Raw genomic sequence first — 22075 nt, 5'->3', positions numbered from 1 at the left:
AATAACATTAATAACACATAATATCATTAGCTGCTCTGCGGCAGGCAACAAACAAACAGTTGTGTGTGCGACGGTACTACCGTTAGGGCCGAACATGCTTTGAAGTTACTTTTTGCGAACATCTAATGTCACTGATTTTCTGTGACTCGTTTACGTATTTTTAACCGATTTTTATTTAAACGCCCATTAGAATTTGTCTCGTCAGACACTCGTGGCTGGCTGAGACATCTTGTCTCGAGTCATTGCATGGTGTAACAGACAAAAATGTTTATTTCACTTAAGAATTTATTTCTCAGATTTTTTTACAAATTATCCTCTTCTGCCAGTGAGGTGCTACCGTCGTTGTTCTTCAACTGTAGACCGCCTCCGTAGTCTAGTGGATAGAGGTCCTGCCCGGATAGAGCGGAAAATCGGTGGTTCGAACCCCAACCGTATCATACTAAAATAGGTTATACCCAGGTACTTGATGTTTCCCAGCTTGGTGTTCGGCATTGCAGTGTGGTATATATGTGTGAAACATCACGGTATCTCAGTGGGCTATTACTATAAAACCAGCATGAGCCTAGGGAAGTACAAGCAGCCACACAAACAGAAGCACACGCGCACACACATGCGTGCCAAAAAAGGTGCAAGTTTCCTGAACGCGACGTTGTACCACATTTGCCCTCATCTTGCCCAATCTCGACTACTGTCATACGCTTATATAACAGTTGGACACTGATTAAATGTCTATGACCCATCATATGAAAGTTTTAAACGTAGAGTTCGCGCAAATGTCATCGGTCTTCTGTCTCTGAAGATTTCATTCCTCATCGCTCCGTGTTCCTGCAATCTCCTTCTCTCATCCTCGCGTTGAAATACACAGCAACAGCATCGTAGTAGTAAGACGGGCTGATCCAGAAGCAGTCACTCTCTTCCACTTCACTGAAAAATATATACAGATGCATATCAAGGATATCGTTCGGAATGTGTTGGAAAAAGGCCGTTGGTGTGATGAAAAGCATAAACTCATAAATATCATCATGGTGGCTCTGTGCTTTCGATAGTCGACGGGATTTTGAACGTACCACCGACATTTACAAGATGGAATAATTACGAGCTTAGGCACGACCTCTAGCATCGTCAACAAGAAAACAGATCAGGACATCTCTTTTCTGTCATTTTCAAATACTCTTACTTACCTTACGGAATTCTCGACAAAAGCGACCTTCATCTTGCCTTCGTTTTTGACGGTCACCTTGGCTGGTAGGTAGCACGAGTCCAGGGGAGCCAGGACATATCCGTCTCTCTGTATCTCTCTGTAAGGAGTTAGGGAGCCAAACAGGTGCCTCACGTCCACTATACTGCTGTTAGAGCGACCCTGCATTGGTGTCCAGGTGACCTTGTATTGGTGACCATTTACACATTCGGATACGGTACCTGATGGTGAAAAGAGATGGTTTAAGTAAGTGTGAGCTGTGTCTAGGAACGTCAGGCGAACTGGGCGAAAGTGGTATTTGAAGTCCTATGATTTGCTTCCACTCCAAGAGCGTAAACGAGTGAGATTGTTGGATTGTTTGTTTGTTCTTTAACGGCGCACTCAGCAATGTTCCAGCTATGTGGAGGTGGTTTGTAAATAATCGAGTCTGCGCCAGACAATCAAGATCATAAGCATCAATCTGAGCAAATGGGATACGATGACATGTGTCACCCTAGTCAGCGAGCCTGGCCACCCGATCCCGTTAGTTGCCTTTAGCTGGAATATTACGGCGTTAAACAACAAACCAACCAACCAACCAAATTTGAAACCTACCAAACTCGTACGTGCCAGACGGAATCCTTGCTATAACCGGCTCTCCAAGCCATTGCTCTCTCATCTTAGCAATGAACGTGACATCGCGGTCATATTTCCATTTAGTCAGAGGGGCAAAGTCGTAAGTCCATTCCGTCGTTTTCCCGTCATACAGTATGACCTTGACCTTGCCTTTCTCTTTCGCCACCACCTCTCCTGGGGCATAACTGAAGGCAAATCTTGGGTGTTGAGTCACAACCTGGGACAGAACAGCAGAACAAACTGTGACTATTGAATACCCAATAAAGATGGTAACATTCTGATATCTAATTACAAACCAAAATGTTCAAACAAAAAGACAAATATTGCGTGGTTTTCCAGACAAAAACAATGACCCTCTCAATATTATTATCATCATCTATAAAAACCATTTTTGGAAGCAGATTCAAAAACAGTGTGCCACCTTTTCATGTTCTCCAGAATGAACCTAGACACTACTATATCATCACTAAGCGTTCTTCTCTAATGGAGTGCAATATCATTTATAAGTTTTGGTCTTTATGTCATGGATTGTTTATAAAATTTCTAAATCGTTTTTGTAACATGATTCTAACCTGATTGTCCTTTTGAAGTCTGTAAAATGTGTTTTTAAAACAATAAAAAATATAGAAATAATGTTCGATCTCGACCCTTATTTTGTAATTTGTGAAACTTCACTTGTATTAAAATACTAAAACAAATAATGACAAACTGAGGAAAGCGATGTTCAGCCAGAGTAGAATGATAGAGAGATGGACAGACAAACACAGAGACGGAAAGAGAGGGAGAGAGACAGGGAGAGACGCATGCATAGGTACAAACATTTTAGCCAGCCTCACCTTTTGGCCAATGGTGACTTGTGACTTCCGGTCCGAGTCGCTGATAATGTCCTCCCGCCACACTTGTTCCTGGTGACAATAGCCGTCGGTGATGATGTACATGTAGTCAGTGCAGTCCCTGGACACTGTCCCTGAAGACGTAGGGCATTGTGATCATGGCTGACGACAAGTTGGGAGACATCGTATTGCAATGGTAAAGGAACTATTGTGTACTATTGTCAATACCTTCACCTTCCCGTAACACAGCTGCTTTTGTATTATCTGGCATACTAACAAAACCCAACATGTTCTCAGCTCAGAGACAAGGATATAATTGGCCCCAGAATGAGTGAGTGAGTGAGTTGGGTTTTACGCCGCACTCAGCAATATTCCACCTATATGGCGGTCTGTAAATAATCAAGTCTGGACCAGACAATCCAGTGATCAACAGCATGAGCATCAATCTACGCAGTTGGGAATCGATGACATGTGTCAACCAAGTCAGCGAGCCTGACCCCCCGATCCCGTTAGTCGCGTCTTACGACAAGCATGGGGCAATGAAGATTAATTCTCGGTTCTTCACGGGTCAGTTGGCCCCAGAAAGCAATGTTCGTTGTAACATCGGATGACTTGACTGTCGTCCTCGACCGTTGTTCATAATATCAATCACTTGATTGAGTGGTCCTGAACAGGTCACAGTCATATTGCTGCCATAATGCGGCGGTAGCTCACGCATCGGTTCAGCAGAAAGGGAGTTCAACTGGTTGTAGTTTTTAGAATAAAAACAAATTGTTACCAATTGTAAGTGACAGTTTCACATTTTGCTACAAGTGAGTCTACGTTTTAACTACTTAGCTACCCCAACGCCAGTCAAGACTGTGGCTTCATACCATATGTGTGAAAAATATGAGGTGTAGTAGGTGTAATCTAGCCTGCTAGTGTCATGTAACCTACATACCTGCATGGGGCGGTGGGGTAGCCTAATGGTTAAAGCGTTGGCTCGTGACGCTAAAGACCCGGGTTCGAATCCCCACATGGGTACAATGTGTGAAGCCCATTTCTGGTGTCCCCCGCCGTGATGTTGCTGGAATATTGCTAAAAGCGGCGTAAAACCAAACTCAGTCAGTCAGTCAGTGCATACCTGAATAGTACCATCCGTCATCCGTGGACCTGAACAGGACCTCTGACCCCTCTTCCACCACCGGTAACCGCGCCCGCAGCTCCAACGTCCCCAGCGTACCTGTTAGACGAGACGGAATAGGGCTATACTAAATAGAGTATACTACACGAGGTCTCATTACATACGAATTCGTATGTTATGAGACCGAGTGTGGTATTTTATTTATTACCCCACGTTCTATAAATTGACGAAATAGCGTATTTTTGTTATTTTTATTGTTTCAAACCGAAACCGGTTTCACAAAGAGGTTGCGGAAGAATGTTGTTCTGTAGTACACTTTTGCATGACGTCACATTGTAATGACGTCACCACGCCTTGCTCGTCTGCCCCCTTTGTAACCGACGTCACGATGTATGTCAGTTGTCATCGCCTCGTACAGCCTCCTACATTAAACTACTCCGTAGCACCCCGTCTCTTAGTTTGCAGTTGCTTCATTCGGCTAACATCACTAGTGGAAACTTTGCGTTTATGTTTTCCGACGCATATAATGCCTCAGTTCGACTCATAATTAAAGAGCGCGAGGCAACGTTCGGAATGTTTACATTTCCACAATGCATATAAGTTGTAGAATGAATGAATTCACGTATAAAAAAAGTAGTTCCGTCACAACGTGACCTAATTGAGAGGTCATCGGTTATCCAATCAAATCGTTAGAATCTCAGGTCAAGTCGTTACCACACAGGTCAACGCGATACGACACTCGTTTGACGTACGAGATAAGTATGCACCTACCAATACGTTGACCACGTGGGTAATAAATGTTTTTCTTGCGCTCCACCAAGCAATAGTTCCCATGTGAACAATTGACATTGGGTACGCCCAGTAAAACCAGCCGACTAACCCTCCGTCCACCATCTTCCAAGACAAGTGCACTTCGTGTATATAAGTGTGTGCAACCAAGGTTGAAGTTACTGTTAGACAGTGTTAATATAGGCCACCCAAACAATTCCTCAGTCACCCTTCCCAAAATTACCTGTCCAATACGGAATGGAACATTCAATACTCTATTGGCATAGGTCACTTTGGGACAATAGAATGTCACGTGGGATGTTAGGAAAATCTAACAATTCATTACTTGCAAAAAAGGCCATATAGCTGGAATATGCTAAGTGCTTCGTCAAACAACAAGCCAAAACTAAATAAACAACAAACTAAACTAAGTTTGATGTCTTTTAGCGGTATTTGGAAGTTGTTATAGATGACCAATATATTTTATGGATTTAAGCATATTTTTCGTGTGGGTAAGAATAAGGAAGCTTAAATCCATAAAATATCTTGGTAAACTAGTTGAGGTGAGGTGAAATTGGGTTTAACGTCGTGCTGGAGAATATTTCGCCCATATGACGACGTGCATGCGTGTGTATGTGTATGTGCGGCTGCTTGTACTAGCCCAGACTTAAGCTGGTTTTATAGTGCTAGCCCACTGAGATACCATGCCGCAGTGAAGCATGAATACCCCACTCAGACACATTATACTGACTCCGAGCCGACCAGTCCTTGTTGTACCCATTAATGCCGAGCGCCAGGCAGGGACCAACAAGTACCAGTATGACGCGGCCGGGGATCGAACCCGCGACCTTCCGCTCTCCGGGAGGACGCTCTAACTACTACACCACGGAGGCGGTCTCTTGGTAAACTCAGTATGCCTATAAAATTCTGTATCATGATATTGTGGGTTTTATATTTCAGTGTGGCAATGGATGTCTGTATCAAGGTTGGCGGAATGGACCTGGTCATCTTGCAACCAGTCATGACATGACATAGTTGTCATGGGGACAAGCAGTCACCGCAATGTTGCGTTACTATCAGAAAGGAGATTAGTACTGGTGGTTGCCTGTAACCTGCAATTGTATTCAGAACCGACAGCACAGTTTTCTCAATCATTCTACCCGTGAAGATCCGGGTTAGAATTGGTCTTCAACAACCCATCCATGTGTAAAAGGCGACAAACGGGATGGGGTGGTCAGGCTCGCTGACTTGCTTGACACATGTCATCGTATCCCGGTTGCGTAGATCGATACTCGTGTTGTTGATCACTGGATTGTCTGGTCCAGACCGCCGCCATATAGCTGGAATATTACTGAGTGCAGCGTTCAACAACAAACCAACCAACCAATCTCAATCCTTCTGACTTGAAACATCTGATTAAACAGCTAGGATTGTTCATTTTTTCATTGTAGAATCGGGGCGGTAGGGTAGCCTAATGGGGTAGCCTAAAGCGTCAGCCCGTCATGCTGAAGACCCGGGTTCGATTCCCCACATGGGTACAATGTGTGGCGCCCATTTCTGGTGTCCCCCGCCGCGATATTGCTGGAATATTGCTAAAAGCGGGGTAAAACCAAACTCACTCACTCACTCATTGTAGAATTTGTGTTTACCATATTCCGGCGGTGGTCTGAGATCTTCTTTCTGACGTTTGAGCTCGGTCTTCGGAGCTATAACCGTGTTTCCCAGCATCTGGGAAATGGTAATCACTTTGTTATACCGTCAAACGTAGGAGTCGACTAATATTATGACAGGGCGTTAAAATTTCAACCGGTTTTGTTATTCACAGTTTGGCGTGGAATATTATCACTAACTCACTCACACACAAGTTTTAAGGAGCATAACCTACGGATAACATATTATTACAGCTATAGTAAATGTGATGTAATATGGCGATGGTACGGGGATAAAGGACATGAAGCACATATAGCACAGGTGCTCACAGTCACTAGGCAAGTGACTTTGTTTGAAATATGTCTCTTTTCACCAAGCAGTAAAATGGGTACCCGGAAGGATGGCATGGTAATGTCATTGTTACCCGTCTAGCTCCTGTCAAGTCAGCTTGGGTTTGTATTCCATTGACCACTAAGAGTATAGAATTCGAGTACACACTACCGATTCATTGTAATAAAAAATGCTGGTGCTAAGATAATGCTCCGCGTGCATCGAGGCTTGCGCAATGAATGTAAGCACATTATATATTTCTACGATTTTAACTGATTATTATAATTATCTTAAATAGACATTAGAGGAAAATAGTTTTGATGCAGACACCCACCGACAAAGATAAAATCCGGCTTGGAACAAAATATTTTGCATTTATTTAACGAATTATCGTGCCACCTCAGCAAGTTGTTTAGCACAATCATGTGTCGAATTCAAAGAATGTAATTAGATAACTCACTTGAACATGTTGCCTAGTGTGCGGTCTCCGTGGACTGTACCCATTGAAGGGAAAATAGATGTTTGCGTCAGATACGAAGTTCTGTTTGACGGTAGCGATGTTTCGTTGACGTGGCGTGATGTGACCTGCACGTTGACCTTGACCCGGAACTGTGCTCGTGACACAATGTCTTCCACTTTCCAGGTCACAACGCTGACAGAAACACCGACAAATGACTTTGTTGCAGCATCTGGCATCGCCTACCCTTTGAAGCATCCCACCACCACACAATTTGCAATTATCATTGGCTTCACGTATTGGCTTTGCAAAGGATACCTTAGGGCAATAATTGGAGAAGAAACTGCTTTCTGACTTGCGCAGAGCTACGCGCAAGCGTAAAGGAGTTCCTTGTGTTAATTTCGGCAGCCTTCCATCAACCGTAGCACGGGTAGAATCCTTCCTGTTACTCTTTTGAGGCAGCAATTTGATGTCGACTTTCCTTGCAAGACTGCTAAAGACGGGTTCCAATAGTGCTGTAATCCCATGATATGAAGACTGCACTTCGGGAGTTGTGATTCCACGTCGATGGTGTTGGTGGCGTTGACGCGGTGTACAGGTCTTTGCAGAACGTATACGTGGTAGATTTGCCACAATTCCTTGCAAGTTTGCCGTGAACTTTCGCCGGTTCGTATCAGTGGTTTGTTTTGCTCTACTAAGGAGAAAACTTCTAGTGTCTAAAACAACCCGTTGGTCACCGGCCATATTAGTTTTCGTATTGGAATAGTTTCTGCGAATGAAAAGCGACAAAGAAGACGACAAGGCTTCCACCAGGCGGCAAACGATGGCTTCGTTTTTCAAACAAACAAAACAACAAGACCGTTTCCAAAGTCATAACAAATTTCAGCTGAAAGCGGAATCCATTATAGTATTACCATTCCGACTAAAACATGGTCATGCGTCAATGAACCACTATCAAACTGTGATATCACGAATTGACCTCTTATAGGTCAGCATAAACTTCAGGTAAATGATTCATTTCCAGATAGCTTCTGTCAGTGGAACACCGACACGGATCCTTTTCGTTTCTTAGAAGCCCTCTGTAGTTAAAGTCACAAAACCCATTCGCTAGCGTTCACGCTGCAGTCAAGGATTTAAATGACTGTAATCGTAAAGTGGAACATATTTGGATTGCGTGTGGAGACGTCCTACAGTGGTAATAAAAGTACGTGTACTGCGACCCATTCAGTTGCATTCACCCCGTTAATCTACCCGGGAGGTGACCTCGAATATTTCTTTACGAACACGTGACAGTTTGTTGAAATCCTGGTCTCTCTTATCAACGGTTACCCGTGAAGGTCCGGGTTAGAATGTACCTTCAGTAACCCATGCTTGTCTCCCCGTGAAGGTCCGGGTTAGAATGTACCTTCAGTAACCCATGCTTGTCTCCCCGTGAAGGTCCGGGTTAGAATGTACCTTCAGTAACCCATGCTTGTCGTAAGAGGCGACTAACGGGATCGGGTGGTCAGGCTCGTTGACTTGGTTGACACATGTCATCGGTTCCCAATTGCGCTCGATGCTCATGCTGTTGATCAATGGCTTGTCTGGTCCAGACTCGCTTATTTACAGACCACCGCCACATAGCTGGAATATTGCTGAGTGCGGCTTAAAACTAAACTCACTCACACATGGCTGTGTACGGAAATCTGTTAGGGACATAGTGCAACCACACTTCATCAAAATCTCGCGTGAGTATGTGAGTTTGTTTTTTCGCCGGTTTTAGCAATATTCCAGCAATATCATTGCGGGGGACACCAGAAATGGGCTTTACACATTGTACCCATGTGGGGAATCGAACCCGGGAGCTCGGCGCGACGAGCGAATGCTTTAACCACTTTGCTACCACACCGGTCCTCAAAATCCTGAGGACATGATATAATACCCATACAAAAACAATAATATCTGAAGGCCATTATCAAATACCCGTAATGTGAGCGCGTGCATGCGTTTGTGCGTGTGTGTGTTTGTTGTTGTTTTGTATCTGTGTGTGTGCCGCGCGTGCGTGCATGTGTGTGGTGCTGTTTATCTGAAATTCACAGAGGCCTTGGTCATGTCGTAGGGAGTGAAGAGTCGGGAGTAAATACGCCATATTGAATTCTCATTTGAGAAGGTCCCCGATGTCGGTCAGCAGGTACACTATCCAATGAGAGGCGAAGAATACCAGCTGTTACTTCCCGGTTGTTGCGTTGAATTGTATAGCTTAGTTGATTGTATAGCTTGTGTGTGGACCTTGATCTGTGAGCGGGCGTTTATACCGTAGATTACTCAGTGTCAGTTTCTAGTAGACATGTTCATTCTGGATTATGGGTAGTGAGTGCAAAGCCCGAAGTGACGCACCGCACTCTTTCATGAAACAAACGAGCGTGTGTGTATCTGAGGTTTGATCTAACGATCAACGGATCCTGCCATGCTAAGGGGCGCAGATCAGCACAAGCATTTGCTGAACCAAAATACTGAGCAATTTATGCGTTTGGAATAAAATAGAACAAGCATTATCACAAAGGTGACATAATCCCCCGCCGCAAATTATCAAATCAAACTTAAAAAGTAATGAAAGCGAAGGTCGTAGTTTAAGATGAAGTTAAATGTCAACAAAAACATGACCAGTCATCCTCTCTTGATATCTTGCTCTGTAGTTGTTCAAACGCACAAATATTTTCAAGACTCACTTTGACTTTGACATGAATGTCTTAGTGTATGAAATATGCAAAATTAGTAATAAAGAAATTGCTTATTGAAAAACATTCAAGGGAAGTCTTGAAAGTCTATGAAGAAAATCCAGTCAATGGTTCTTGAGGTATCTCACTGACAAGCTTAACATGAAGCTTCACATGCTAAAATCTTCACAGTGTCGCCATGACGTGAGGGTTACCAAAATCGACTGGGCCCTGTGCTTTCCTTAGATAAAGCTTGGTGTTGAATATGAAGACATTCCAGTGACTGGTTCTTGAGATATCTCGCTGACAGGCTCGACATGCATGTTAACATGCTGAAATCTTCAAAGTGTCGCTGTGACCTTGAACATTAAGTGAAGGTCACCAAAATCGACCGAGGCTCTGCGCCTTCCCTAGATAAAGCTTGGTGTTGAATATTTAGAAATTCCAGTCAACGGTTCTTGAGATATCTCGCTGACAATCTCAACAAGCTCAAGCCTAATACTTTATATCCCCCGCTTCGCGATAAACGCGCGGCGGGGGATAATAATAGGATAAGAGTGAGGCGGAGGCTTACAATTTCAAATTTGGTTTGGATCCGATATATAAGTTTATGTTCGCGGCCCGGTATGCATTTTCGCGTTGTAAGTGTATACATGCCTACGCTTGTGTGTACTGTAAAATGTCCACTAAGTTTCACCCATGTTGGGACATGTTGTCGGGAGTTACGTCCCTTAGGACAGAATCAACACAATGATCATGTGTTCGAATCTGCCTATGATTATTGTTGTTTTTTTATTCAGCAGCAACTGCTACAGGTTTAAGGAATGCATTATCGTTGGTCAGGATTGCTGACTTGGTTGATGCATGGCATCGCATCACAATTGTCTATATCGATGTTCGTGATGACTGTCACTTGGAATGTCTGTCTAGTCCCGATTATTTACACAAATGCGTTATATAGCAGGGGGGTTACTGAGTGCAACATTATAATAATAATAATAATAATAGGCCATTTATATAGCGCCTTTCCACGTCACAGGGATATGCTCAAAGCGCTTCCTGAGCTCAAGTTAAAACTATATACAGTTGGCAGGTACGGATGATTGGAAGTCACTTGTAGCGAAGAAATAGATGAGTCTTTAGTCGTGTTTTGAATGTACTTAGGGAAGGAGATGATTTTAACTCGATAGGGAGAGAGTTCCACAGAGAAGCTGCTGCATATGAAAAGGTCCTTGAGCCAAATGATTTGAGATTGTAGCTCGGGACAGCAAGTAACAGTTGTTGTGATGAGCGCAGAGTTCTTTCTGGAGAGTAATATGAAAGCGTATTAATCCTACATTTCAAACACAATCATCATCTTCCTAGATGATACCTTCATCTTGGTTGAAAATACTTTGATCAACATAGAAGGTGCTTTCATCACCGTAGACAGTTCTCATTTCTCCGTAGATGATACGTATACAATGTATGTATCCATATGATATTATAATTTACTTAGAAGGTATTATTTACTATCGAATTATCAATTTATATCGTAACCATATTTTCTCTATTGATCGACAACAGTTCCGTGACTGTTTCGTGTAACCTTGAACAAATTGCTCAGTTAAATAGGACGATTTTATGGAATCCTGGAAGGGACATTGTCGCGTTGTCGCATTGCCGCTTGTCGCTCTTTGGAGGAATAGAAAAATATTATTCAAAACGCGACACGCGACATCGCGACAATGCGACAAATAGGCGAAATGTCGCGTTGTCGCGATGTCGCGTGTCGCGTTTTGGTGTATTTTGCCTCACTTTTCTTGTTTTTGAGAGGGCGACAATGCGACATAGCGACAAATTCCCTTCTCGGATTCCATACGATTTGTATGACTTTCAAACATGTTATGTGTTTTTAAAAGCACTATCTGAACAATCAATAAAGTAACTTTTCATTTAGTTAAGTTCAGGTTATGTTAAAGTTGCGACTCGCTAGACAATATCGAGGTCTAAGTTACGATACGCACGATCATAATGTGCCATATGGAGATGAAGAAGAATCTTCTACGGGGTGAAAATATCGTCTGGGTGGTTGTAAGTATCGTCTATGTCGGGAAGTAAATATCTTCTACGTAGATGTAATAATCATATACGTAGATAAAAACAATGTGGCACGAAAACAAGTCCATATTGAACCTGAAACAAACTGACATTGTCTGGGTCAAACAATCGGAGCAATCGAAGTATCGAGCCTGGAGCAAGTGTACTTGTTCCTTTCTTTTCTTAAAGGAACAATGTTACGCTTTTTCGACAATATTTTAACCTATATTTTATATAAGGGGCATATACGCTCACTTAAGCTTCCTATTGATGCAATAAAAGATTTGTTATCCCTTACGACTTGCCTGAAATCGATAATTGAAACATCGAGGCGAACAGCTTCCAAACAGAATGTAAACAAAACTGTCGGTGTTCGCCGAACTGGTTTCAATCATGTGCGTTGGATATTCGTAAAGATAGTCGTAAAAAGGGACATAACTCTATGGGGTTCGCTTGAAAAATGTTCGGCCGGTATAATAAGTCGATTTAATGAAACGTTGTATTAATTCATTCGAACTTTTTAGTTTAATACTGTAATCTAAATACGTAATTGTTTTAAAAATATATTACATGGTAGCTTCCCTGAGGGCTACGAGAATGCATTATGTATTTTTAGAGAAATGTGGTGTGGCATTGTGCCTTTAAACATGATCTTTTGTCAAAGGAAAATGCACACGTTGGTGTTACACCATATTGGTAAGGTAGCGATAATGTGTTCGACTGAACGCTGTTTTGGAAGGTAGCGATATACGGGCGAATGTGAGTGTTGGTTGTTGTTGTTTTTTAACTTAATAATGTACTTGTTGACGTGAGTGTTGCCTTGGCAAGGTAAAGATGTACGTGCTGAAATAAATGCTGTCTAGACAGTCAGTCAATGAGTGTGGTCTTACACACTGTACCAATGTGGGGAATCGTCTCCGGCGTACCTCCACCGCCCCTGACTTGACAAGGTTGTGTTGTACATGCTGATGTCAGTGTACGGGCTGATGTGAAGGTTGTTTGGGCAACTTAGTGATGTACGTCTTTGACATAAGAGTGAGTGAGTGAGTATGGTTTTACGCCGCTTTTAGCAATATTCCAGCAATATCACGGCGGGGGACACCAGAAATGGGCTTCACATATTGTACCCATGTGGGGAATCGAAACCGGGTCTTCGGCGTGACGAGCCAACGCTTTAACCACTAGGCTGCCCCACCGCCCCTCTTTGACATAAGAGGGAAGGAGAGTGAGTGAGTATGGTTTTACGCCGCCTTTAGCAATATTCCAGCAATATCACGGCGGGGGACACCAGAGTAAGTGAGTGAGTGAGTATGGTTTTATGCCTCTTTTAGCAATATTCCACAAAATCACGGCGGGGGACACCAGAAATGGCTTCACATGAGGGAAGGAGAGAGAGGGGTACACAAAGTACTTGGTCCAGACTACCATTTATGTGGAGGTGACGAGTGGATTAAATCTGTGGTTTTGTGTGTGGGCGATTAGGTACCTCACTCTGAGAGTGTGGGTTCGAATTCCGGATGGGACTCAACTACAATTCAAAAAACGTATTAGAATATGTATCTTAACTGAGAAAGCGTACCCGTTAAATTTGACCACATTCTAAAAAGAGTTATGTATTCAAACTCGTTGCTTCGCTCCAGCAAAATATCACCCGTATTACATTTCTTTACAAATTTTACCCTGTGCTGACGTGACGTGATCCCGTCCTTTGGTCAACGAATGTCGAACACCTCTGTGGTACAGTTTATAGATCGTCTGCATGAATGGTCGGTATAGTTCGATTCCCGGTAGCGCCAGATTAAAAATATGTTATATTTATGGTTTCCCTGCCTGGCTTTTGGTATTAAGGGGATACAAGTGCTGAACGGCACAAAGTCAGTTTACTGTGTTGGAGTGAGTATCAATGTTAAACTGAGGCATAGTATCTCAGTATGCTAGCAGTAATAACACTGCCCGTAGTCCAGACAGCCTTTACAAATACACGTGATGTGTGTGCATGTGTGTGGCTTTCCCACCGGGACAGATCCTATGGGCTTCAATGGCAAGAAAGTGGTGTGTATACCTGAGTGAGCGAGCTGAGTGAGTGTGCTTTTAGCAGTATTCCAGCAATATCACTAGGGACACCAGAAATGGGCTTCACACATTGCAACCATGTTGGGAATCGAAACCTTGTCTTCGGCATGACGAGCGAACCCTTTAACCACTAGGCTACCACACCGCCCCTTACCCGGTAGGATATCCTCTCACAAACTTTGTATAGTAAGTACGTGTTTTGTTGTCGCAGTCAGCCGATATACAATGCGGACAAAACACCGACGTAGAAGGGTTAGCGTAAGTGTTATAATATATATTTGAATGTAAGCAAGCGCTTGAATCTAGATCAGACCTAGATTTGAATACCGTACAAAACTCGATAGAAATGAAGCTTTAGCCACGGATTTGATAGGACGTTAATTGGCGTTGGAGTGAGTGTGTATGATCTTACGCCGCTATAAGCAATATTCCACCTATATCACGCCGGGACACCAGAAATATGGCTTCACACATTGCAACCATGTGGGGAATCGAACTCGGGTCTTTGGCGTCACGAGCGAAGGCATTTATCTCTCGTTGGAGTTGGACATGTCAGATATAGTAAGCATGCTTCAATCACAACTTTCTTATTTCTCGTAGATGTTTTCCTATAACTCCTGTGTGCAGACATCTTGAAAACATCGACGTACATTAACCACCACGTACAAGAGGTGCAAACAAACACACCGTACGTTAACACTACAACATCCAGAGTCCTGGTCTTTTTCAAATCATTATCTGTCGTCGGCGTGGTGGTTGTTGAGGTAGTCTGCTGCTGCTGTGAAGTAGTAGAGAGGGCTGATGTAGAAACACTCCTTCTCATCGATTGTGGTGTGGTCATCCGGCCTGTGCAACACGGATACTAAATTAATTCAAGGTTTTAGAAGGTGTCCTTCTGTGAAAACTTCTGAAAAGAAAGCAATGGTTGTCTTTCATATAAATCTGATATTTCTAATCCTAATTTAAATTACTAATATGACGGGGTCGTGCTGACGTCAGGTTTCTCTTCTACCAATGCTGGGCGATGGGGTAGCCTAGTGGTTAAAGCGTTCGCTCGTCACGCCGAAGACCCGGGTTCGATTCCCCACATTGGTACAATGTGTGAAACCCATTTCTGGTGTCCCCCCGCCGTGATGTTGCTGGAATATTGCTAAAAGCGGCGTAAAACCAAACTCAGTCAGTCAGTCAGTCAGTCCAGGGCACTGTCTATTGTCTTAAGACAACACTGTTTAGTGTTACTTCTTTAAGAAGCATTTTGGAAGTTGTAAAGATGAAGGAACACCAAGAACTATGGATAGTCAACTTCTATCTTCTGTTTGGTGTTATTTCCATACGATGCTAGGAACCAGTATCTGCATCGATGTGGTTTTTTTCAGTAAATCTCATATCAAAGAAGCTGTTGTGGTATGACGGTGGTATACGCGAAGTGAAACCATTCCAGGTCCGTGATTCTACCCACAACCGAGAAATATGATGTAAAACGACATGTCCGTATTAATACACCGCGAGTTACCTCCCATGATATGTACACCTAAGTCCAGGCCATGGTGAATATTAAGAGAGTGGATGTAGGGGTTGGGGTGTGTTAGGGGTGGCGGGTGGTATCTGTTACAGAAGTTTCGTTGGCTCAAATCATACAAACTTATAGATGTATTATTATTCAAATTAATAAATTCCTAGAGATTCCCTGGCATTTGATTAGGCATGCAATTGTTTTCTTGTGTTTATGTTTTCGAAACCAGAAAATATAGGCACGCCCTCTAAATGACGAGTAGACTGTTTCCTTATTGGCTAATAAAAGAGTGGGATGGGCTTGTGCTGTATTCTTCTCGTCACTGATTCCGTTATAGGGAAACTAAATCACATAGATTCCCAGACAACCAGTTAATGCCTACTAATTACTAATGGGCATAGTAACAGCACCCCCGAGCGTCAAAGAACACAATAACACTTTAATTTAAACAGGCTCACTCAGCTGGCTCCAAGCAATAACAGACACCCTCACAACCCCTCCCCAAAAAAAAAATAAATAAATAAATAAAATAAATAAAATAAAATAAAACAAAATTAAAAATAAATAAAAATAACAATAAAAATAAATAAATAAATAATGGTCAGATTCATAATTTGAAAATATTAACATTTTATATACAATAAAGGTCAACATATTAGATTTACTTTGCACAAGTTTAGACCAGTAACACAATATATAGTTTGTGACGTCAAAAAAGAATACGAACCCGATTCTCCGTATACAATTGTAGGGGAGTACTTTTTTGAACAGATAATAGCATTTTTAGAAAGCGTGATTGTGCAATTTCTAAAACAGATATTTTGTTAAGACCCCAGACTGAATAACCAAATATCAGTAGCACTAGGCACAAACTAAATGACAGTAAGTAATATTTAGAGAAAGGTGTGAGTGAGGGGATGGCATCGCATAGTGCATAAAGTTGCTAATAATAGCAACGTAAACGTGATCGGGCGGTCAGACTTGGTGGCTTCGTTTATCGATTTCAAGTACCGACTTTGTTGGGCATTGCTCATAAGATTAACCTAATGTTCGTTTATAACACTCGATTATCTTTATTTCGCGTGATTGGACATTATATTATTGACTGTGGTGTAATGAATAAAGAAAGAAAGAAAGAAAGAAAGAAGGAAAGAAAGAAAGAAGAAAGAAAGAAAGAAATAAATAAGAAAGAAAGAAAGAAAGAAAGAAAGAAAGAAAGAAAGAAGAAGAAAGAAAGAAAGAAAGAAAGAAAGAAAGAAAGAAAGAAAGAAAGAAAGAAAGAAAGAAAGAAAGAAAGAAGAAAGAAAGAAAGAAAGAAAGAAAGAAAGAAACAACTCCTCTGGTTACCTGTGTGAGCGGATCATCTTGATGGTGACAGTTACATTGGTGTTTTTCTCCACCACCACACCGGGCAGGTAACACAGAGGATTCTTTGGCCCGTCAGTCGTCACCGGTGCCAACACGTGGTCGTTCACCCGTAGTTTCCGCAATGGCGTCAGGCCCCCGAACACATGGATCGCCTCCACAACGGTTTCTGTCTTGTCCAGCCAGGTGATGACGTATTTGGTTAAACTCCCGCTTAACAATTCTTTAACTGTACCTGGGTGATATAAAATCACTCGTATTAGCTATTAGCACGAATGGCCAAATCACTGTGCAAAGTTATGTCCCTTAGGCGTACCAGAATCCTATGATGGTGGGTTTTATCACTGATTGTGTTAAGGGCTTATATGTGTTTGTTTGTTTAACGTCGCACTCACACAATATTCCAGCTGTATGGTCTGTAAAATAATCACGTCTGGACCAGACAATCAAGTGATCAACAGCATCAGCATCGATCGACGCAACTGGGATACGATGCCATAATGAGCATCAACATCATGGGAACCGATGACATGTGTCAACCAAGTCAGCTAGCCTGGCCACCCGATCCAGTTTGCACCTCATACGACAAGCATGGGTTACTGAAGATCAATTCTAACACTGATCTTTACGTGTCTAAAGCTCTTATAATTTAAACAGATATCATTTCATCAGTTTAACGACGATATAGATATGATCCAGACTGTATAGGAATATTTACTGATCAAATTAGTGAAAATATATCGGTGATGACACCAAGTGTTCGCGAAAACGGTAAGCATGTTCTGCTCTATCCTTAACAACCGGTTCTCACACAATTTGCATAATAGGTAAGCGTTAGTTTGTTGCATAAAGTCACACGACGGTGCCCCTGCCTTGACACTATACTACCGAGTCTTGACCAGACAGCGGACCAGATAGTCTGGTGACGCGGCAGTCCGTTTCCAGATTTAGTTGAAACTCAAACCGGCATGTGCTTTCGTCATGTTTTAATCTGTATTTAAACACTTTATAGTATGACGTTGTTAGAATTTCGTCCGAATGTATATAAAAAAACATTTCCATTTACATGAACAACAGTTTCACCTATGTGATATTCTCCTTTCTTGTGTTTTGCCAGAACTTCCATTGTTTCCCATTTCTTTGCTAACATTGTGATTATCTTTTCGTCGTAGGCACCCTTTTCCAAAGCTAAACAAGCGATGTAGTCTCTTTCCTGGGACACACTTATGGTCTTGGTCAGTCCGGCCAGGTGTACTCTCCATGCCTTGTCCTGCACCTCAATCACAGTGGCGGGACAGTAGCTGTTGGGGTACAAAGGAGTGCATCACCAGCACCTGCACAGAGAAAATAGTCTGAATAATTATTATCTAGATGAGACAGAAGTAATAGTCTGTAAAGAGTTTTTCAGTTTAGATGCAGAATCTGTTAACGTCAACAAAGCCACCTATAAATACACGAAGTGGTCTCAGTACATCAGCCATCAACGCTCAGATGTACCTAACGAGGTCTCAGGACATCAGCAAATAGAGGTACACCACGTGGTCCTTCTTTGGAAGACCTCAGCGATTAGAGGTACACCACGTGGTCCGTCTTTGGAATGGTGGTGGTGGTGGAATTGGGTTTAACGTCGTGCTTGAGAATATTTCATATGACGACCCGTCTTTGGAAGACATTAGCGATTAGAAGTACACCACGTGGTCCGTTTTTGGAAGACACCAGCGACTAGAGGTACACCACGTGATCATTCTTTGGACACCATCAGCGCCTAGAGCTATACCACGTGATCATTCTTTGGACGACATCAGTGCCTGGAGCTATACCGCGTGGAGCTACTTTGGACACCATCAGCGCCTAGAGCTACACCATGTGGCCCTTCTTTGGACGACATCGGTGCCAAGAGCTATACCACGTGGTCCTTCTTTGGAAACAATCAGCGGCTAGAGCTATACAATGTGGTCCTTCTTTGGACGACATCGGTGCCAAGAACTGCAAGGCATGGTCTTTCTTTGGACACCATCCCCGCCCAAAACATCGTGGTATCATCACATCATCAACACACAGACGTCAAAACGTGACCTTTGGACACCATTGCCTTCCAGAGTAACACGCAAGACCTTAATATGATCATCAGCAATACGTACGACAAGATTGAAACGATAGACATTTTCAACGGTCTATATCCAGGGAATCATATCGACATCGCAACTGGTCTAGGCCGCATTATAAGCGTAGAAACACTTCTTGCTCACCTTGCTACGCTTCCTGATTGCATCAACATGTCGGTCTGATTCACAGATGATGTCTTCCCGCCAGATCTTCTCTTGGAAGCCGTTGCAGTCAGTAATGATGTAGCTGAAGTCACAGCAGTCGTAGGTCACCTCGCCTGTGATAATATTCAGAATTACACGTGGAGAAGGGCTAGACGGATTAGGAAGGGTGCAAATGAGGTAAATGTGGCCGTGCTATATAAATATATCGTCGGTTTCGCTGTACATCAGCTTACAATTGTGTGTGACAAAGGAGTTGATGATCCAAGTACACGTTCTTGATTGATCGTATGAGGCGACGTATGGAACGGGCGGTCAGGCTCGACGACATGGTTGATAGTGTGCTAACGTAACCCAACACCGTAGACCGTCGTTCATTAATTATAATTCCTGTTTAGACCAAACTATCTTGCTCTCTTTAATTTACACAATTACTTCACTCAGCAATAATTTAGATTTATGACGGCAAGCTGTAAATAATGCAGTTAGGGCTAGACAAACTAGTAATCGATAGCAGGAACAATGTGCTATGAGCTGTAAGAGAATAAATATTTAAGTTAATGTAATTGTGGTCGATGCTCTGAAATGTTAGGGTGTTAACGTACCTTTGCTTCCTGTTGTAACATGTTAACGGTACGTGTTAAATGGATAGGATGTTAACGTACCTGTGCCACCTGTCGTTAGAGGGATAAGACGTTAACGTACCAGTGCTACCTTTTGTGAGAGGGATAAGATGTTAACGTACCTGTGCCACCTGCCGTTAGAGGGATAAGATGTTAACGTACCTGTGCCACCTGTCGTTAGAGGGATAAGACGTTAACGTACCAGTGCTACCTTTTGTGAGAGGGATCAGATGTTAACGTACCTGTGCCACGTTTTGTGAGAGGGATAAGATGTTAATGTACCTGTGCCACCTGCCGTTAGAGGGATAAGATGTTAACGTACCTGTGCTACCTTTTGTGAGTGGAACCAGATGTTAATGCACCTGGGCAAACTTTTTTTAGGAGGATAAGACGTTAACGTACCTGTGCTACCTTTTGTGAGTGGAATCAGATGTTAATCCACCTGGGCTACCTTTTTAAGAAGGATAACGTACCTGTTGTACCTTTTGTGAGAGGGATCAGATGTTAATGCACCTGGGCTACCTTTTTTAAGAAGGATAAGATGTTAACGTACCTGTGCCACCTGTTGTGAGAGGGATCGAGGTTAATGCACCTGGCTAACTTTTGTGAGAGGAATAAGATGTAAATGTACCTGGGCCACCTGTCGTTAGAGGGATAAGACGTTAACGTACCTGTGCCACCTGTTGTAAGAAGGATCGAGGTTAATGCACCTGGCTAACTTTTGTGAGAGGGATCAGATGTTAATATTGTACGTTGGGTAATATTTTAAGGTACCTGTGCTTCCTGTTGTAGGATGATAAATAGTTAACATACCTGTAGCTACAGGATGTGTGATTGTAAGATGTTAACGTACCTGTGCTACAGATTGTAAGAATTATAGATGTTAACAAACCTATACCACAGGTTGTGAGATGGTGAAATGATGCCATACCAAATCTGTTAGCTGTGAGGTTGTGAGATATAAACGTACCTGAATAGTACCATCCATCATCCGGGCTCTTGAAGAGAACGTTCTCGCCGATCTTCGCGATGGGTAAGAGCCTCCTCAGTCGTACCAACAACAGATCATCTTTAAGACAAAACCAAATTATATTCATCATAATCAACGAAATGGTCAAATTATTTTTATATGTTATTTGTTGCTAGTGTTATCGTAGCGATGTACGTTTGAAAAGTTCATACATGGTCATGGACACTACTATCAACACGCAAAAGAGAACTGTTTTTGAAGACAAGTTGTACACTGACGAGTGAAGAGTACGATTTCATTTTCATTTATATGTGAAAAGTATTTTTAATTAATAAATTCCATATTCTTAAGAAATATATATTACATACTAATGTTTGCAAAATATGGCAAACTATACTGTGTGTTCATCATTTTTGGTTTAATGAGAAAACATACTCATATTTTGTTACAAGTTGTTTACGCTTTCGCTGGATCACGATGAAGACCCGTTTTCGATTCCAAACATGCGTACATGTGTGAAGCCTAATTGATGTCCACAGCCATGAAAGTTCTAAAAGCGGTGTAAAACCAAACCCACTCACTAACTGTGGTCTATAATTTGCATATTACTGTGGTCTATAATTTGCATATTATCCACACGATATAATCAATGCAAATGCATGAGATGAGTAACCGGGAACTGATGAACAATGGGCATGTCCAAGGCGTGTTTAAATCTAATTCTTCTTTGAGTGGCATTTTAGAAGTTGGAACGTACAATACTGAACAAACTTTATGGATAACAACTTCTTTGATTTCGTGAGTGCGACGTTTCGATAGAGATTCTTCAATCGTTGTCAAGCAGGAATGTCGCATTCACGAAATAAAAGACGTTGTTGTCAATAAAGTTTGGGGGCGGTGGGGTAGCCAAGTGGTTAAAGCGTTAAAGACCCGGGTTCGAATCCCCACATGGGTACAATGTGTGAAGCCCATTTCTGGTGTCCCCGCCGTGATGTTGCTGGAATATTGCTAAAAGCGGCGTAAAACCAAACTCAGTCAGTCAATAAAGTTTGTTCGATATTGTGTTTAACTCTCCCCAGACAAACTACCACAGAGCACATTGTTGGAGGTGATAAACCTTGAATCATGATCAAGACGAATCTTGAGGAACTTAACCCTATTGTGTTATAGGTGATGGTAAAAACAGTGACCAACCTTTGGAGAATTCTTTCCTGAAATTGAATTACACTGAACTATTAATATAAACGTTCTTTCAGCCACGAATACTTCATATGCTTGGTTGGTTGTTTGGTTGGTTTGTTGTTTAACGCCGCACTCAGCAATATTCCAGCTACATGACAGCGGTCTGTAAATAATCGTGTCTGGACCAGACAATCCAGTGATCAACAACATGAGCATCGATCTACGCAATTGGGATACGATGGCATTTGTCAACCAAGTCAGCGAGCCTGACCACCCGATCCCGTTTGTGGCCTCTTACGACAAGCATGGGTTGCCGAAGACCAATTCTAACGC

At 42.4% G+C, this 22075-nt stretch overlaps 2 protein-coding genes across 2 annotated transcripts; both read right to left on the bottom strand.

Moving 5' to 3' along the window:
• Positions 1 to 252: 252 nt before the first annotated feature.
• On the bottom strand, positions 253 to 8177 carry LOC124270550. The gene is made up of 7 exons (XM_046705571.1): positions 6978 to 8177; positions 6187 to 6265; positions 3770 to 3868; positions 2650 to 2780; positions 1793 to 2030; positions 1182 to 1419; positions 253 to 924 (listed from the first exon to the last, which is right to left on the bottom strand). Exons 1-7 carry the CDS (start codon positions 7716 to 7718, stop codon positions 810 to 812), a joined length of 1641 nt encoding a protein of 546 aa, XP_046561527.1. The 5' UTR covers positions 7719 to 8177; the 3' UTR covers positions 253 to 809.
• Positions 8178 to 14112: 5935 nt separating this feature from the next.
• Positions 14113 to 20661, bottom strand: LOC124270541. Its single transcript, XM_046705562.1, has 5 exons — positions 20561 to 20661; positions 18950 to 19083; positions 17784 to 18034; positions 16683 to 16935; positions 14113 to 14668 (listed from the first exon to the last, which is right to left on the bottom strand). Exons 3-5 carry the CDS (start codon positions 17848 to 17850, stop codon positions 14557 to 14559), a joined length of 432 nt encoding a protein of 143 aa, XP_046561518.1. The 5' UTR covers positions 17851 to 18034; positions 18950 to 19083; positions 20561 to 20661; the 3' UTR covers positions 14113 to 14556.
• Positions 20662 to 22075: the final 1414 nt, after the last annotated feature.

The sequence above is a fragment of the Haliotis rubra genome, unplaced genomic scaffold, assembly GCF_003918875.1.
Source record: "Haliotis rubra isolate DU_JTF1 unplaced genomic scaffold, ASM391887v1 Scf1525, whole genome shotgun sequence".
NCBI classification, from domain to species: Eukaryota; Metazoa; Mollusca; class Gastropoda; order Lepetellida; family Haliotidae; genus Haliotis; species Haliotis rubra.
Note: the sequence above shows the minus strand (reverse complement) of the source record. Positions and strands in the feature narration are given on the sequence as shown.

Coding starts and splice junctions, on each gene's coding strand:
- LOC124270550 (XM_046705571.1), bottom strand. CDS start 7,718: ATGGCCGGTGACCAACGGGTTGTTTTAGACACTAGAAGTTTTCTCCTT. Junction 3,869..6,186: donor CAGACCACCGCCGGAATATG/GTAAACACAAAT, acceptor CTCGTCTAACAG/GTACGCTGGGGACGTTGGAG. Junction 2,781..3,769: donor TGACGGATGGTACTATTCAG/GTATGCACTGAC, acceptor CTACGTCTTCAG/GGACAGTGTCCAGGGACTGC.
- LOC124270541 (XM_046705562.1), bottom strand. CDS start 17,850: ATGTTAGCAAAGAAATGGGAAACAATGGAAGTTCTGGCAAAACACAAG. Junction 16,936..17,783: donor GAAAGGAGAATATCACATAG/GTGAAACTGTTG, acceptor TATATCACCCAG/GTACAGTTAAAGAATTGTTA. Junction 14,669..16,682: donor AAGATGATCCGCTCACACAG/GTAACCAGAGGA, acceptor CGTGTTGCACAG/GCCGGATGACCACACCACAA.